The sequence below is a fragment of the Mauremys mutica genome, chromosome 4 (genome assembly GCF_020497125.1).
Source record: "Mauremys mutica isolate MM-2020 ecotype Southern chromosome 4, ASM2049712v1, whole genome shotgun sequence".
In the NCBI taxonomy this organism is placed as follows: Eukaryota; Metazoa; Chordata; order Testudines; family Geoemydidae; genus Mauremys; species Mauremys mutica.
Genome location: NC_059075.1, coordinates 158,517,957 through 158,531,313, shown reverse-complemented (window position 1 = coordinate 158,531,313; position 13,357 = coordinate 158,517,957). Strand labels below are relative to the sequence as shown.

Here is a 13,357-nt window from a genome sequence, read left to right as displayed (position 1 = left end):
TGGGGGCATTGGAGAGGTGTATTGCGGTGCAGGGAGCTGGGTGCATTAGGGAATGGGTGAGTGCAGGGAGCTGGGTGTATGGGGGCTAGGTGGATTGGAGGGAGCTGAGTGTGTTTGGGGTGTATTGAGGTGGGGGGAGCTGGGTGCATGCGGGGAGTGGGGTACGTTGGGTGATTGGTGTATTGGGGCATCCTGGGGGTATTGGGGAGGTGTAGGAGGGCTAGCTCAGTGGTTGGGGAGGGATAGCTCAGTGGTTTGAGCATTGGCCTGCTAAACCCAGGGTTGTGAGCTCAATCCTTGAGGGGGCCACTTAGGGATCTGGGGCAACAATTGGTCCTGCTAGTGAAGGCAGGGGGCTGGACTCAATGACCTTTCAAGGTCCCTTCCAGTTCTAGGAGATTGGTATAGCTCCAATTATTACATTACATTACATTGAGGTGTGGGGAGCTGGGTGGATTGGAGGGAGCTGGGTGTGTTTGGGTGCGTGGGGGGGCTGGTGCGTGGGGGGAACTGGGTGAGTGTGGGGGGCTGGGTGTATTGGGGGCTGGGTGGATTGGAGGGAGCTGGGTGCGTTAGGGGTGTATTGAGGTGGGGGAAGCTGGGTGCGATGGGGGAACTGGATGAGTGGGGGGAGCTGAGTGCATTGGGGGTTTATTGAGGTGTGGGGGGGAGCTGGGAACTCTAATCCCCCATCAACGCTGTGTCTGAGGAGAGGTCGTGTATGGTGCAGAGGAGGCTGCATTGTGTGCCCCACCCCATGTCAGTGTCGGTGGTGAGTTCACACCCATGGAAGGGGCTGGTAGTGCCGGGGGGCAACATGTCGGTGTCACTAGTGCAAGCGCTGACCCGACACATGGGTGTGCACAGGGGCTGCTCAGGGACCTTGCCCCCCCATCCATATTGAAGGAGCTGTGGGGCTGGGCCATGCTCCCTTACCCTATAAGGGACCTGCTGGGCTGCATGTGCTGAAAATAAACAGCCCAGCCGGGGGAGGGGGAGCAGCTGCTGCCCCCGGATTAGGGATCCTAGTGCAGAGATTTCCACCACCCCAGCCCTGGCCACAGCTGCCAGCGCTGCCCCGGGGAGTAGTCCCCAGGCACTGAACCCCCCAGCACCAACCCCCACCTCACACCATGGCACTGCCCCCATGGTACTACTGCTCCATGGCTCCACCCCACCCCCCATGCTCCTGGGGACTGGCCCCAGGGCACCACCCATCCCATACCCAGTGATGAGCTGCCAAATTTTTAACAACGGGTTCCCTCCTCCCTCCAAAATTTTAACAACGGGTTCCCTTCTTTCCCCCCCCCCCGTGGGGGGGGGTCGTGCCCCATCCAACCCCTCATGTTCCTTAACACACACACTCCGAGACCCCTGACCCATCCCCCCCTTCCCTGTCCCCTGACTGCCCCTTGCCACCCCACCCAACCCCTCCTCTCATTCTCAATGGCCCCCCAGAACCCCTACCCCATACAACTACCCCTTCTCTCTGTCCCTGAGTGCCCCCACCACCTCATCCAACCCTGCTCTTTCCTGACTGCTCCCCGGGACCCTTGCCCCCATTCAATCCCCCTGTTCCCTGCCCTCTGACTGCCCTGACCCCTATCCACCCCCCCACAACCCACCCCCTCCCTGCCCCCTTACCACACTGCCTGGGGACCGGGTCCACTCTGCCAGGACCACGACTGGCGCCGCGGGGCCCGACTCCCCGGGCCGGGCCGGCACCGGGGCCCGACTCCCCGGGCCGGGCCGGCACCGGGGCCCAGCCACTCGGCCCGACTCCCCGGGCCGGCATGGGGGCCCGGCCGCTCGGCGGCAGCCGCGGGGCTCGACTCCCCGGGCCGGCGCTGGGCTGGAGGGAGCCGCGGTCTGGGACCGGGAGCTGCTGAGCCAGCCGCACCTCCCCTCCCCCTCCGCGCCCCAGCTTACCTGCTGGCTGCCTCCATGCTGCTTGTTCAGGCTTCCCGCGAACATCTGATTCGCGGGAAGCAGGGGAGGGGGAGGAGAAGGGGGCGGAGCAGGAGAGGAGTGGGCGGGAACTTTTGTTAAATTTAGCAGCCCTTAACAAGCGGTTCTAAAATGGCTGCTAAATTTAACAACGGGTTCCCGCGAACCCCGTGCGAACCCGCTGCAGCTCACCCCTGCCCATACCCCCATCCCATGCAGCCCTGTCTGCCTGCTGGGACACGGCCCCATGTGGGCCTGCATCCGCTAAGGAGCCAGTTACAGCCCCTGTGTCCTGCACATAGGGCACTAAACCCACCCATAGAGGGGGCACTGACCCCTTGTGAGCCCCATGGCCTGTATATGGGGCACTGACCCCTTGTGAGCCCCATGGCCTGTATATGGGGTAGTGATTCTCCTGTGGTCCCCACGGCCTGTATATGGGGCACTGACCCCTTGTGAGCCCCATGGCCTGTATATGGGGTACAGCCATGGGGCACTAACTGTGATGGTTCTGGGGGATCAGGACTCTGAGACCCCTCGGTACCCCTGCCCAGCAGGACAGAGCCTGGTGGCTGCTGGGCGGCTCCTTGGCCCCCCAGCCTGCCAGCTGCTCACGTGCTCTATCTGGGCTCCATCAGCCCTGAGCTCGCCTCGCAGGGTAACGGTAGGTGCTCCCCAGTTCCCACATTGCTTTGCATCGCTCCCCTGTGCCATGCAGCCCAACACTGGCTGCTCGCAGCCATCCCAGAGCCTCTGCCCCACAGGAGCCATGGGCCCTCGTGTTCCCTCAAACCGCACCCCAGGAACCAGGCAGCACCTGGGCGCTCTTGTAACAAACCATATGCAGGTTTATGGGAATGATGAGAAGTGATGGGAACACCTGGTTACAACCCAGAGCAAAGCATGAGCCACAGCCCTGGCTCCGCCCGTCTCTGCAGTACCCTGGTCTAGGTAACAGAGCCGGTTTCCCTGCCACGCCCAAGGCCCAGGAGCCAGATGTTCAAGGAAGCCCCCCTCCAGGGGTTCCCTCAATGACTGTGCACCGAAAGCCTCTGCTATCCTGAGACGCGACTGTCTTTACTTCCCACCAGGGCGCTCTCCGGCGGGCTGGGTCACCTCCCACTGGCTGAGCTCATCGGCAGTTGTCTTTGCTGGCTGTCCAGCGACTGGCTGGGCTGTGGCCAGGGCAGACTAGAACTGGCATTACCTGGCTAATGAGGGAGGGGGGTCGATGACTGGGACACACCCCTCCCAGTGGCTGAGTCGCACCCCGAGCCCCCCACGCACCCTGGCAGTAGCAACAGTCTTTGTTAGCTCTTTGGGACACACGGCGCACAAGGACTGTGAATCTTGACAAGTCAGGCGCCTCCTGCAGATGCCTCTCATGTTCCTCCTTCTGGAAAATCAGCCTGTACAGCCTGTTTGAAGCAGTGAGTTTGTCAGGTCTGCAGTGACAGCCGTTTGCAAAGACCAGCGGGCCCTTTGGCAAGGAGCCTCTGGGCACGCTAACCCCGCTCCCACATGTGAGGCGCCAGCCACAACCCCACAGCCCATCCGTGGGCCAGGGGTGCTGTGTTCCAGACCCAGTGAGGGGCCCAGGGCCCTGTGAGCGGAGCCCCTTTGTGTTCCAGCTGGAGGAGACGAAGTCCCCTCTGTGGTGGAGGGTGGCTATGTCTGACTCTCTCCCCGGCCCTGCCACAGAGCTCCCCCTCCCTCCCAGGCAGAGGGGTTATGAGACGCCAAAGTCCTGGGCTGCAATTCAGCCCCCAGTCCCTGCCCAGCCTTCTCCCATGGCCAGAAGAAAACCCCAGGAGCCTTCTAGCCTCAACCTGGCTGACGGGGCCCTGGGAAGCTGCTTCCCCATTGACATCCACCCAGCTGCCAAGGATGCAAGCTCATCCCCAATCGCCCTGATGCCTGCGTGGGGTGAAGAGGTCCCAGGAACCTGGGTGCAGCCATTGGCCATGCCCCCACCCAAGCATGCTGGCTCCATGCCCCATCCCTGCAGTGCTGCCAGCTCTCATCCTGTTTGAGGGTTTCCACTGAGCCCCAGCTCCTGGAGTCCTGTGATTGCAGCAGGATCTTGGCATCCCTAAGTCAGATTCTTGCCCTTTGTAGTCAGCGAGACAAGTTGGGAGGACGCAACCCCCCAAAAGCTGCACAGACAGCAGGCAAATACGTAGCCTCTGGCATTTTGCATGGTGGGAAACCTGGTTTTCAAGCTGATCTCTCAACTGATGAACACTTGAGATGGGGTGGCTGTGCTGATGTCACACCCACTAAGAGGGGGACTCTGAGGCAGTCTGCACACCTGGCAGCAGGCACTCATGCACATGGCTATGGGGCAGAGGGTGAGCGAGTGAGCAGGAGCTTCCCCAGTTGCTCAAACTGTTTATTTGGTTCCAAAACCAACCCAACGTGCTGCTGTATTTGTACAGCACCTGGCACGCCAGGCTTCTGCCCCAGGACTGCAGCTCCAGGGTGCTCCCATAAGACACACAAACACATACCACTAATTTGAAGCCCAAATGAAAAAGCGCTCTGGCTTCCTATCAGCGTTTCCCGTGGGACAGGCTGTTTTAATTGGGTTACTTTTTCCTGTGAAAAAAATCCATGAGGCAGAAGTCCCATTTTCCCAACTCCTCTAGGAACTGACCTTTGGGCCACTGTGGCTTTGAGGAGTGGATTCTCCGCCGTTCAAGGCACTGCTCACTCTAAACGCTCAGCACCGATCACAGGGCTCCCTGCAGGAGTCCCTCTGAGCTGGGCCCTTCCCGCCCTAGCTGGGCTGCTGCAGGGGGCCGCCAGACTGGTCTTATTTGGGGGTCCAGCCCAGGGGCCCCTCCTCCTCCTTCACCCACCCCATTAACAAGGTGACCAGTTTTCCAAGGGATCCCTGATGAGGCTGGTTGGTTCCTGCTCCCCCCCACCCTCCACCCGCAGCTGGCCCTGTCTGTCTGCACAGGGCCAGGTGGCTGCTGGGAACAAGGTCACACAGAGCCCCAGGGGGTTCTGGAGCTCTCGGGGCGAGAGTGCTCAGCCCAAGGGGCTGAGGGGCGCTCTGGGGAGGGCAGCTGGGCTGGGGCTTCCACAGCCCCCCCCACGCATGTGGGGGAGGGGCAGGAGTTGGCTGCCCCACAGAACCAGACTGACCCTCCCCCGGTGGATCCAGCTGGGGACCAAGGGCTTTGACTCAGTCTCCCCAGGCAGTAAGTCCCCCAGGGGAGCCCCAGCAATTCCGTACCAGACCCAGGAGGGATCAGGACCCAGCGGCCCCTGTGTCAGGCCATTGCTCCAACCTGGAGCTGAGGAGCGAAAGGGGGGCCGGCCTATGGGACACACACCAGCTCCTGCCCAATTCCAGCCGCCATCCCCTCCCTGCACCACTGCTCTCCCCTCAGATCCCACAAATCCCACCCCTCCACAGCCCCCTGCACCCAGAGAACAAGGGCAGCTGCTGTCTCACCCGGGCACAGAAGCCCAATGAGGCTGCCACACGCTCTGCTGATGCCCCTCAACTCCCCTACTAGGCCAGTCCTGGACTCTTGCCCCCTCCCCTGATAAGCTGGTGCCCCTCACTCCCGACCCACAGCCCCTGCTAGCCCAGCCCTGGGCTCCCTCCAGCCCAGCCCTGGGCTCCCTCCAGCCCAGCCGGTGCCCCTCACTCCCGACCCACAGCCCCTGCCAGCCCAGCCCTGGGCTCCCTCCAGCCCAGCCGGTGCCCCTCACTCCCGACCCGCAGCCCCTGCTAGCCCAGCCCTGGGTTCCCCCACCCCATGCCCCTCCTGATCTCCCATCTGCAGCGATTCTGGTTTATTCACTCTCAGCTCCGTGTCCCCGGGGAGGGGGGGGGGGGGCAGCTCCCAGGGGCTCCGCAGGAAACCACAGGGACCAGCAGCTCCCCCTGGTGTCTCGATCCGCTCCCAGCACCCACCTCCCAGGCCAGCCTGGTCCTCCCTGGTCCCGGCTCGGGGGACCCAGGTCCATTGTCCCTGGAGCCAGGGCAGGGCACAGAGGGGCTGCGGCTGGGAGCCAGCAGGGGCTTGCCCCCGTGTGAGCTGCGCAGCCCAGGGGTGCGGGGGGGGGGGGTATCCTTCACCCCACCGTGCCATTACTCACCCCCAGCAGTGCCAGGGGGCAGGCCCCACTGCTCCAGTCCCATGCTGTGCCCCCAGGGGTCAGTGCCACACGTCTGCATTGAGCGTGCAGCACCCACTGCAGGCACCTCCACAGCCAGGCTGCGGTGCTGAGCGGGAGGGACGAGGCCAGGTCCTGGGCCAGGGCAGAGGGGACTGCACGCCCTCAGCAGCACCACGGGCTCTGGAGGCCATGGGGGGCAGCTGAGGGGCTTACCCTCCCCACTTGCCTGTGCTGCCACCATCCCCAGCGTGGCCCCTGCACCCTAGCGGCTGGGGCTTGGCCGGTGTCTATCCTGTACCCTCACGGTCAGCGTGCCGGGGACTCTGGCCTGGGAGGCACAGGGGAGTATTTATCCCCCAGGGGCCTGCTCCCACACTGGCTGCAGGGGTGTCCCTTTAGCCCCCCCATGCCCACGACTCCCCCAGCAGTGGGGGACATTTACTCCTCCATAGTCACCCCACTCCTTTGCGAGCACCGTCCCCAGGCCCTTGGGGGGGAAGGCGTCTCACACTCCCTTGGCGCTGGGGCGGCCGTTGGTGGGGGTGAGGCCAGTGCGGGGTGTGTGACTTTCCAGCCCCCAGGGCACAGAAGAGACAGAGCCACTGCTGCTGCAGTCGAGCTTTTCTTTCCCTCTTTTTCTTTAAAAGGTGAACGAGGTTCGTACAAACGCCAAAAAAATTAACAAAAACCAACTAACGGACCCCGGCCAACTAAACTGCAGACAGGGCGGAGTCAGGGGGCTGGGGTGGGGTCGGGTCTGAGGCTGGGTCAGGGGGAAGAAAGTCTAACTACTCCACAGTAGAAAAATAATTTTGAAAGGGGGCGAGGAGGGTGCGCCATGGGGGGCGGTGGGCACTGCTGTGCAGGGTGAGATGGGGCGGGGAGGAGAGAGCAGAGGGGGGCAGCGCACAGGTTGGGGGACATACGAGGGGACAGACGTATATAGTATCTTCTCTTTAATTTACTGGGGGGTCCGTAAGGTGCGGCCAGTCGAACGTGGGGTGTCGGGGTCTGGCCCGTAGCCCTAGGCTGGCTCCGGGAGGTGTATAAATATGTTGCTTTGGGGTGGGAGAAGAACAGGGCCAGAAGGGGGCTGAACGCCCTGGGGTCAGAGGTCACACTGGGGGCTGCATGAGGATACATTCGGAGACTCGATACATTCAGTGACAGCGTGCGGAGCCATGGGGGGAGGGACAGGCCCCCCTGGCCGGGGGAAGACCAGCCCCTTACTCCTCGTAGCGCTCTAGAGGCCCTGCCCTGTAGTGTTTCGGTGCCCAGCCCCTCTGCCAATGGGGGGGCGACGTACCTTCCTGCCCCAATGGGCTCTGTACCGCTGAGGGGAGAGGCTCAATGATCACATGTAAGGTGGGAGGTTGGGAAGCTGGATTCAAGGGGGCTGGCCCCTCTCTCACAGGGCCCGGGGCGTACAGTGGGGCTGGGGCTCCCTTGTCACAGGGCCCCGGGGTGCTCAGTGGGGCTGCCCCACCCCCAACGTGGCTCAGACGAAGGAGTACTGGTTGTTGACGGCCCGGGCATGCCCCGTGTCTCCCTCCGGCTCCTCAACCTGGAGCTGCAGGAGCCTCCCCGTGGCCCCGTCCTCCGGGTCCCCTGTGGTGCCCCCTTCCTCCTCCTCCTCCAGCAGGGAGGGGTTGCTGGGGGCTGGGGCTTCGGGGTTGAGCCAAGGGGGCTGCAGGGGCCCCCCCTCCGGAGCTGCGTGCCAGGATGGGGGCGGGGGGGGCAGGCTATGGGAGGTGCTCGGCTCTGTGGAGACAGACAGACAGACAGACAGAGACGGGGTCAGGTGTTAGCTGATGCACTTGACACTGAAACCCCAGCCCCCAGCCCCTGATCAATAGCAGGGTGACAGCTCCCCACCCCCCGACATCGGGGCAGGGGCACACAGGAGGCCGGGAGAGCCAGCCTGACCGAGCTGAGACCCCTCTCCCCCAGCAGCTGCTGCCCCCCTGCCCGCGGGAGCAGCAAGAGCTCACAGACACGCCCTCCCCCGATGGATGGCATGATGGGCCATGGCGCACACAACAGACACTCACGCCCCCCGGCGCGGCTCACACTTACAAACAGTCATTCGCGCCGATGGAGACGAGGCCGGGCGAGTCAGGGCTGCGCTGGGTCGGCTGACAGGCGGCGGCTCGGCTGCCCGCCCTGTCCCTGCCTGCAGGGGTGGGGGCATGAGGGGGGGAAGACAGAGACGCCCGTCAGATACGGGGACAGACAGATGGACGTGGGGGGGGGACAGACGGGGACAGCCGCCTGGCCTGGGGAGACACTCAAAGCACGGACGGATGGACAGACACAGGACAGGACAACTGCCAGATAGGGCCCGGACGACCCCCTCTCCTAACACATCTGCCCACTGCCTGCGCCCTCCCCCCTCCCCCCGCCGGACCCCTGCCCACCTTCTCCTTGCACCTCCCTCCCCCCCCCCCCCGCCGGACCCATGCCCACCTTCTCCTTGCACCTCCCTCCCTCCCCGCCTGCCCCCCCCCCCGATGGACCCATGCCCACCTTCTCCTTGCACCTCCCTCCCTCCCCGCCTGCACCCTCCCCCCCCGCCGGACCCATGCCCACCTTCTCCTTGCACCTCCCTCCCTCCCCGCCTCCACCCCCCCCCCCCGCCGGACCCATGCCCACCTTCTCCTTGCACCTCCCTCCCTCCCTGCCTGCCCCCCCCCGACGGACCCATGCCCACCTTCTCCTTGCACCTCCCCCCCTCCCGGCCTGCCCCCCCCCGACGGACCCATGCCCACCTTCTCCTTGCACCTCCCTCCCTCCCTGCCTGCCCCCCCCCCCCCGACGGACCCATGCCCACCTTCTCCTTGCACCTCCCTCCCTCCCCGCCTGCACCCTCCCCCCCCGCCGGACCCATGCCCACCTTCTCCTTGCACCTCCCTCCCTCCCCCCCTGCCCCCACCCCCCCCCCGACGGACCCATGCCCACCTTCTCCTTGCACCTCCCTCCCTCCCCACCTGCCCCCTCCCCCCCCGCCGGACCCATGCCCACCTTCTCCTTGCACCTCCCTCCCTCCCTGCCTGCCCCCTCCCCCCCCCCCCCCGACGGACCCATGCCCACCTTCTCCTTGCACCTCCCTCCCGCCCCACCGGCCCCCGCCCCCCCCGCCGGTGCCATGCCCACCTTATCCTTGCACCTCCCTCCCTCCCCGCCTGCCCCCACCCCCCCCCGACGGACCCATGCCCACCTTCTCCTTGCACCTCCCTCCCTCCCCACCGGCCCCCTCCCCCCCCGCCGGTCCCATGCCCACCTTCTCCGTGCACCTCCCTCCCTCCCCGCCGGCCCCCACCCCCCCCGCCGGACCCATGCCCACCTTCTCCTTGCACCTCCCTCCCTCCCTGCCTGCCCCCCCCCCGACGGACCCATGCCCACCTTCTCCTTGCACCTCCCTCCCTCCCTGCCCCCCCCTCCCCCCGACGGACCCATGCCCACCTTCTCCTTGCACCTCCCTCCCTCCCTGCCTGCCCCCCCCCGACGGACCCATGCCCACCTTCTCCTTGCACCTCCCTCCCCCCCCGCCTGCACCCTCCCCCCCGACGGACCCATGCCCACCTTCTCCTTGCACCTCCCTCCCTCCCCGCCTGCACCCTCCCCCCCGACGGACCCATGCCCACCTTCTCCTTGCACCTCCCTCCCTCCCCGCCTGCCCCCTCCCCCCCGCCCCCCGCCGGACCCATGCCCACCTTCTCCTTGCACCTCCCTCCCTCCCTGCCTGCCCCCTCCCCCCTCCCCCCGACGGACCCATGCCCACCTTCTCCTTGCACCTCCCTCCCTCCCCGCCTGCCCCCCCCCCCGACGGACCCATGCCCACCTTCTCCTTGCACCTCCCTCCCTCCCTGCCTGCCCCCTCCCCCCCTCCCCCCGCCGGACCCATGCCCACCTTCTCCTTGCACCTCCCTCCCCCCCCGCCTGCCCCCTCCCCCCCCCCGACAGACCCATGCCCACCTTCTCCTTGCACCTCCCTCCCTCCCTGCCCCCTCCCCCCCCGACGGACCCATGCCCACCTTCTCCTTGCACCTCGCTCGCCCCCCGCCCGCCCCCCCCCGCCGGACCCATGCCCACCTTCTCCTTGCACCTCCCTCCCTCCCCCCCGGACCCTACACGCACTGCGCCCACCTCGAGCCGTATGCCTGCCACCCCCACCTCCGTCCCCCACCCCCAGCTGGACCCATGCACTCCCACCGCACTCCCACGCCAGACGCGTGAGCCCACCTCCCTCTGCCCCCCCCCCCAGACACGTGCACACGCCGCCCAGAGCCTGACACAGGCAGTGCCCTGAGCCAGAGGCATGCCACACGCCCCCTCCCCGCTGAGTCGGACACACGCCCGCCTCCCTCCACACATTCCCCCAGCCCCAGGTAGACACAAGCCTCCCCCCCAACCTCACGCAAGCTTCCTCTCCCTGGCAGCAAGACACAAACTCCTTCCCCCCAGCCAGATGGGGAACCACCAGCCTGGGGCTTGGAAATGCCCCTCCCCTGACAGACACTCCCAGACAGCCGGATGGGAACCCCCATGGCATGGAGACCCAGCCACGCAGACAGACAGACGGACAGAGGGGGGACAGCCAGCCCCATGGCTCCCCTCCCCGCAGATCCCACAGGGGAGCAGGCAGACAGGGAGCCTCCAGCCACGCCTCCTCCAGCCAGTTATGAATGAGCTGTGAGCCGCCGATGGAACTGCAGCTGATGTGCCCTCCCGGGCGCCCGGCACACCCACCCCACTGTGCCCTGGGGCTGCCGCCCCGCACCCCCAGTGCAGCAAGGGCCCCCCACGCTCTCACCATGCAGCCGCTGCGAGGCCACCACGTAGCTAACCAGGGTGACGTCGCTGGAGCCGCCCGACTCCAGCGGGATGGGGTGCACTCGGAAGTGCTCCAGCATGTCGAAGATGGTCTGGAACCAGAGGTGCTGCACGCGGCACTGCCCGTCCTCATTCAGCGACAGGCGCAGGTGCTGGTGGGGGGAAGGGGAGAAGCAGGTCAGACCCTGGCCCCAGGCTCTGCGGCCCCAGGACTCCTGGCCCTTCTCTGGGGATGGGTCCATGGGCTCGGGCACTCACCTTGGCCTTGCCCTGGAAATTGAAGGTCAGCACGTACTCCCCACGCCGGGTCTCGCTCTGTCGCACCAGGAAGACACCATGGCTGCTGGGGCCGCCAGCCAGGACCAGCTGGGCGGCCTTCAGCCGGGACAAGGTGCCGTGGAACCAGGGGTACTCGGAGAGAGGATGCTCTGGGTCGCCCCCGCCGGGGTCCGGCTCCCCCTGGAACAGGAACGAGCCTGACACGGGAAAGGGGAGTGAAACAGCACACGGGGGGCATGCCTCTAGCACGCCCCCCCCCCCCCCACCAACCTGCTTCCCGCTCAGCCCCTGCCCCCAGCATGTCTCCGCGACCTGCTGCCCCCTCGGCCCTTGTCCCCGTCCCTTCTCCCCAACCTGCTCCCCACTCGGCCCCTGCCCCCGGCACGTCCCCGCGACCCGCTCCCCCCTCGGCCCTTGTCCCCGTCCCTTCTCCCCAACCTGCTCCCCACTCGGCCCTTGTCCCCGGCACGTCCCGCGACCCGCTCCCCCCTCGCCCTTGTCCCCAGCACGCCCCCGCGACCCGCTCCCCCCTCGCCCTTGTCCCCAGCACGCCCCCGCGACCTGCTCCCCCCTCGCCCTTGTCCCCAGCACGCCCCCCCCCCGCCAACCTGCTTCCCGCTCAGCCCCTGCCCCCGGCATGTCTCCGCGACCCGCTCCCCGCTCGGCCCCCGCCCCCGGCACGTCCTCGCGACCTGCTCCCCACTCGGCCCTTGTCCCCGGCACGTCCCCTCGACCCGCTCCCCACTCGGCCCTTGTCCCCAGCACGCCCCCGCGACCCGCTCCCCCCTCGGCCCTTGTCCCCGGCACGTCCTCGCGACCCGCTCCCCCCTCGGCCCCCGTCTCTTCTCCCCGACCCGCTCCCCCCTCGGCCCTTGTCCCCGGCACGTCCTCGCGACCCGCTCCCCCCTCGCCCTTGTCCCCGTCCCTTCTCCCCAACCTGCTCCCCACTCGGCCCTTGTCCCCGGCACGTCCCCGCGACCCGCTCCCCCCTCGCCCTTGTCCCCAGCACGTCCCCTCGACCCGCTCCCCGCTCAGCCCCCGTCCCCGGCACGTCCCCGCGACCCGCTCCCCCCTCGGCCCTTGTCCCCAGCACGTCCCCTCGACCCGCTCCCCCCTCGGCCCTTGTCCCCGGCACGTCCCCTCGACCCGCTCCCCACTCGGCCCTTGTCCCCGGCACGCCCCCGTGACCCGCTCCCCGCTCAGCCCTTGTCCCCAGCACGCCCCCGCGACCAACTCCCCGCTCAGCCCCCGTCCCCGGCACGTCCCCTCGACCCGCTCCCCACTCGGCCCTTGTCCCCGGCACGTCCCCTCGACCCGCTCCCCACTCGGCCCTTGTCCCCTGCACGTCCCCGCGACCCGCTCCCCCCTCGGCCCTTGTCCCCGGCACGTCCTCGCGACCCGCTCCCCCCTCGGCCCCCGTCTCTTCTCCCCGACCCGCTCCCCCCTCGGCCCTTGTCCCCGGCACGTCCTCGCGACCCGCTCCCCCCTCGGCCCCCGTCCCTTCTCCCCGACCTGCTCCCCGATCGGCCCTTGTCCCTGGCACGTCCTCGCGACCCGCTACCCCCTCGGCCCTTGTCCCCGGCACGTCCCCTCGACCCGCTCCCCCCTCGGCCCTTGTCCCCGGCACGTCCTCGCGACCCGCTCCCCCCTCGGCCCTTGTCCCCGGCACGTCCTCGCGACCCGCTCCCCCCTCGGCCCCCGTCCCTTCTCCCCGACCGCCTCCCCCCTCGGCCCTTGTCCCGGTCACGTCCTCGCGACCCGCTCCCCCCTCGGCCCTTGTCCCCGGCACGTCCCCTCGACCTGCTCCCCCCTCGGCCCTTGTCCCCGGCACGTCCTCGCTACTCGCTCCCCCCTCGGCCCCCGTCCCTTCTCCCCGACCTGCTCCCCCCTCGGCCCTTGTCCCCGGCACGTCCTCGCGACCCGCTACCCCCTCGGCCCTTGTCCCCGGCACGTCCCCGCGACCCGCTCCCCACTCGGCCCTTGTCCCCGGCACTTCCCCGCGACCCGCTCCACCCGCGGCCCCCGTCCCTTCTCCCCGACCCGCTCCCCCCTCGGCCCTTGTCCCCGGCACGTCCTCGCGACCTGCTCCCCCCTCGGCACTTGTCCCCGGCACGTCCCCTCGACCTGCTCCCCACTCGGCACTTGTCCCTGGCACGTC

At 67.4% G+C, this 13,357-nt stretch overlaps 1 protein-coding gene across 2 annotated transcripts in view; it reads right to left on the bottom strand.

Moving 5' to 3' along the window:
• Nucleotides 1-6,707: 6,707 nt before the first annotated feature.
• SH2B1 (SH2B adaptor protein 1) overlaps nt 6,708-13,357 on the bottom strand; it is a 30,151-nt gene continuing 23,501 nt past the window's right edge. For both annotated transcript variants that reach the window (XM_045013306.1, XM_045013305.1), the window contains exons 7-10: nt 11,179-11,396; nt 10,901-11,072; nt 8,164-8,260; nt 6,708-7,848 (exon numbers count right to left, since the gene is read on the bottom strand). In XM_045013306.1, coding sequence (XP_044869241.1) covers nt 7,830-7,848; nt 8,164-8,260; nt 10,901-11,072; nt 11,179-11,396 — 506 coding nt within the window. In that variant the 3' untranslated portion in view covers nt 6,708-7,829. The remainder of the gene's footprint in view (nt 7,849-8,163; nt 8,261-10,900; nt 11,073-11,178; nt 11,397-13,357) is intronic.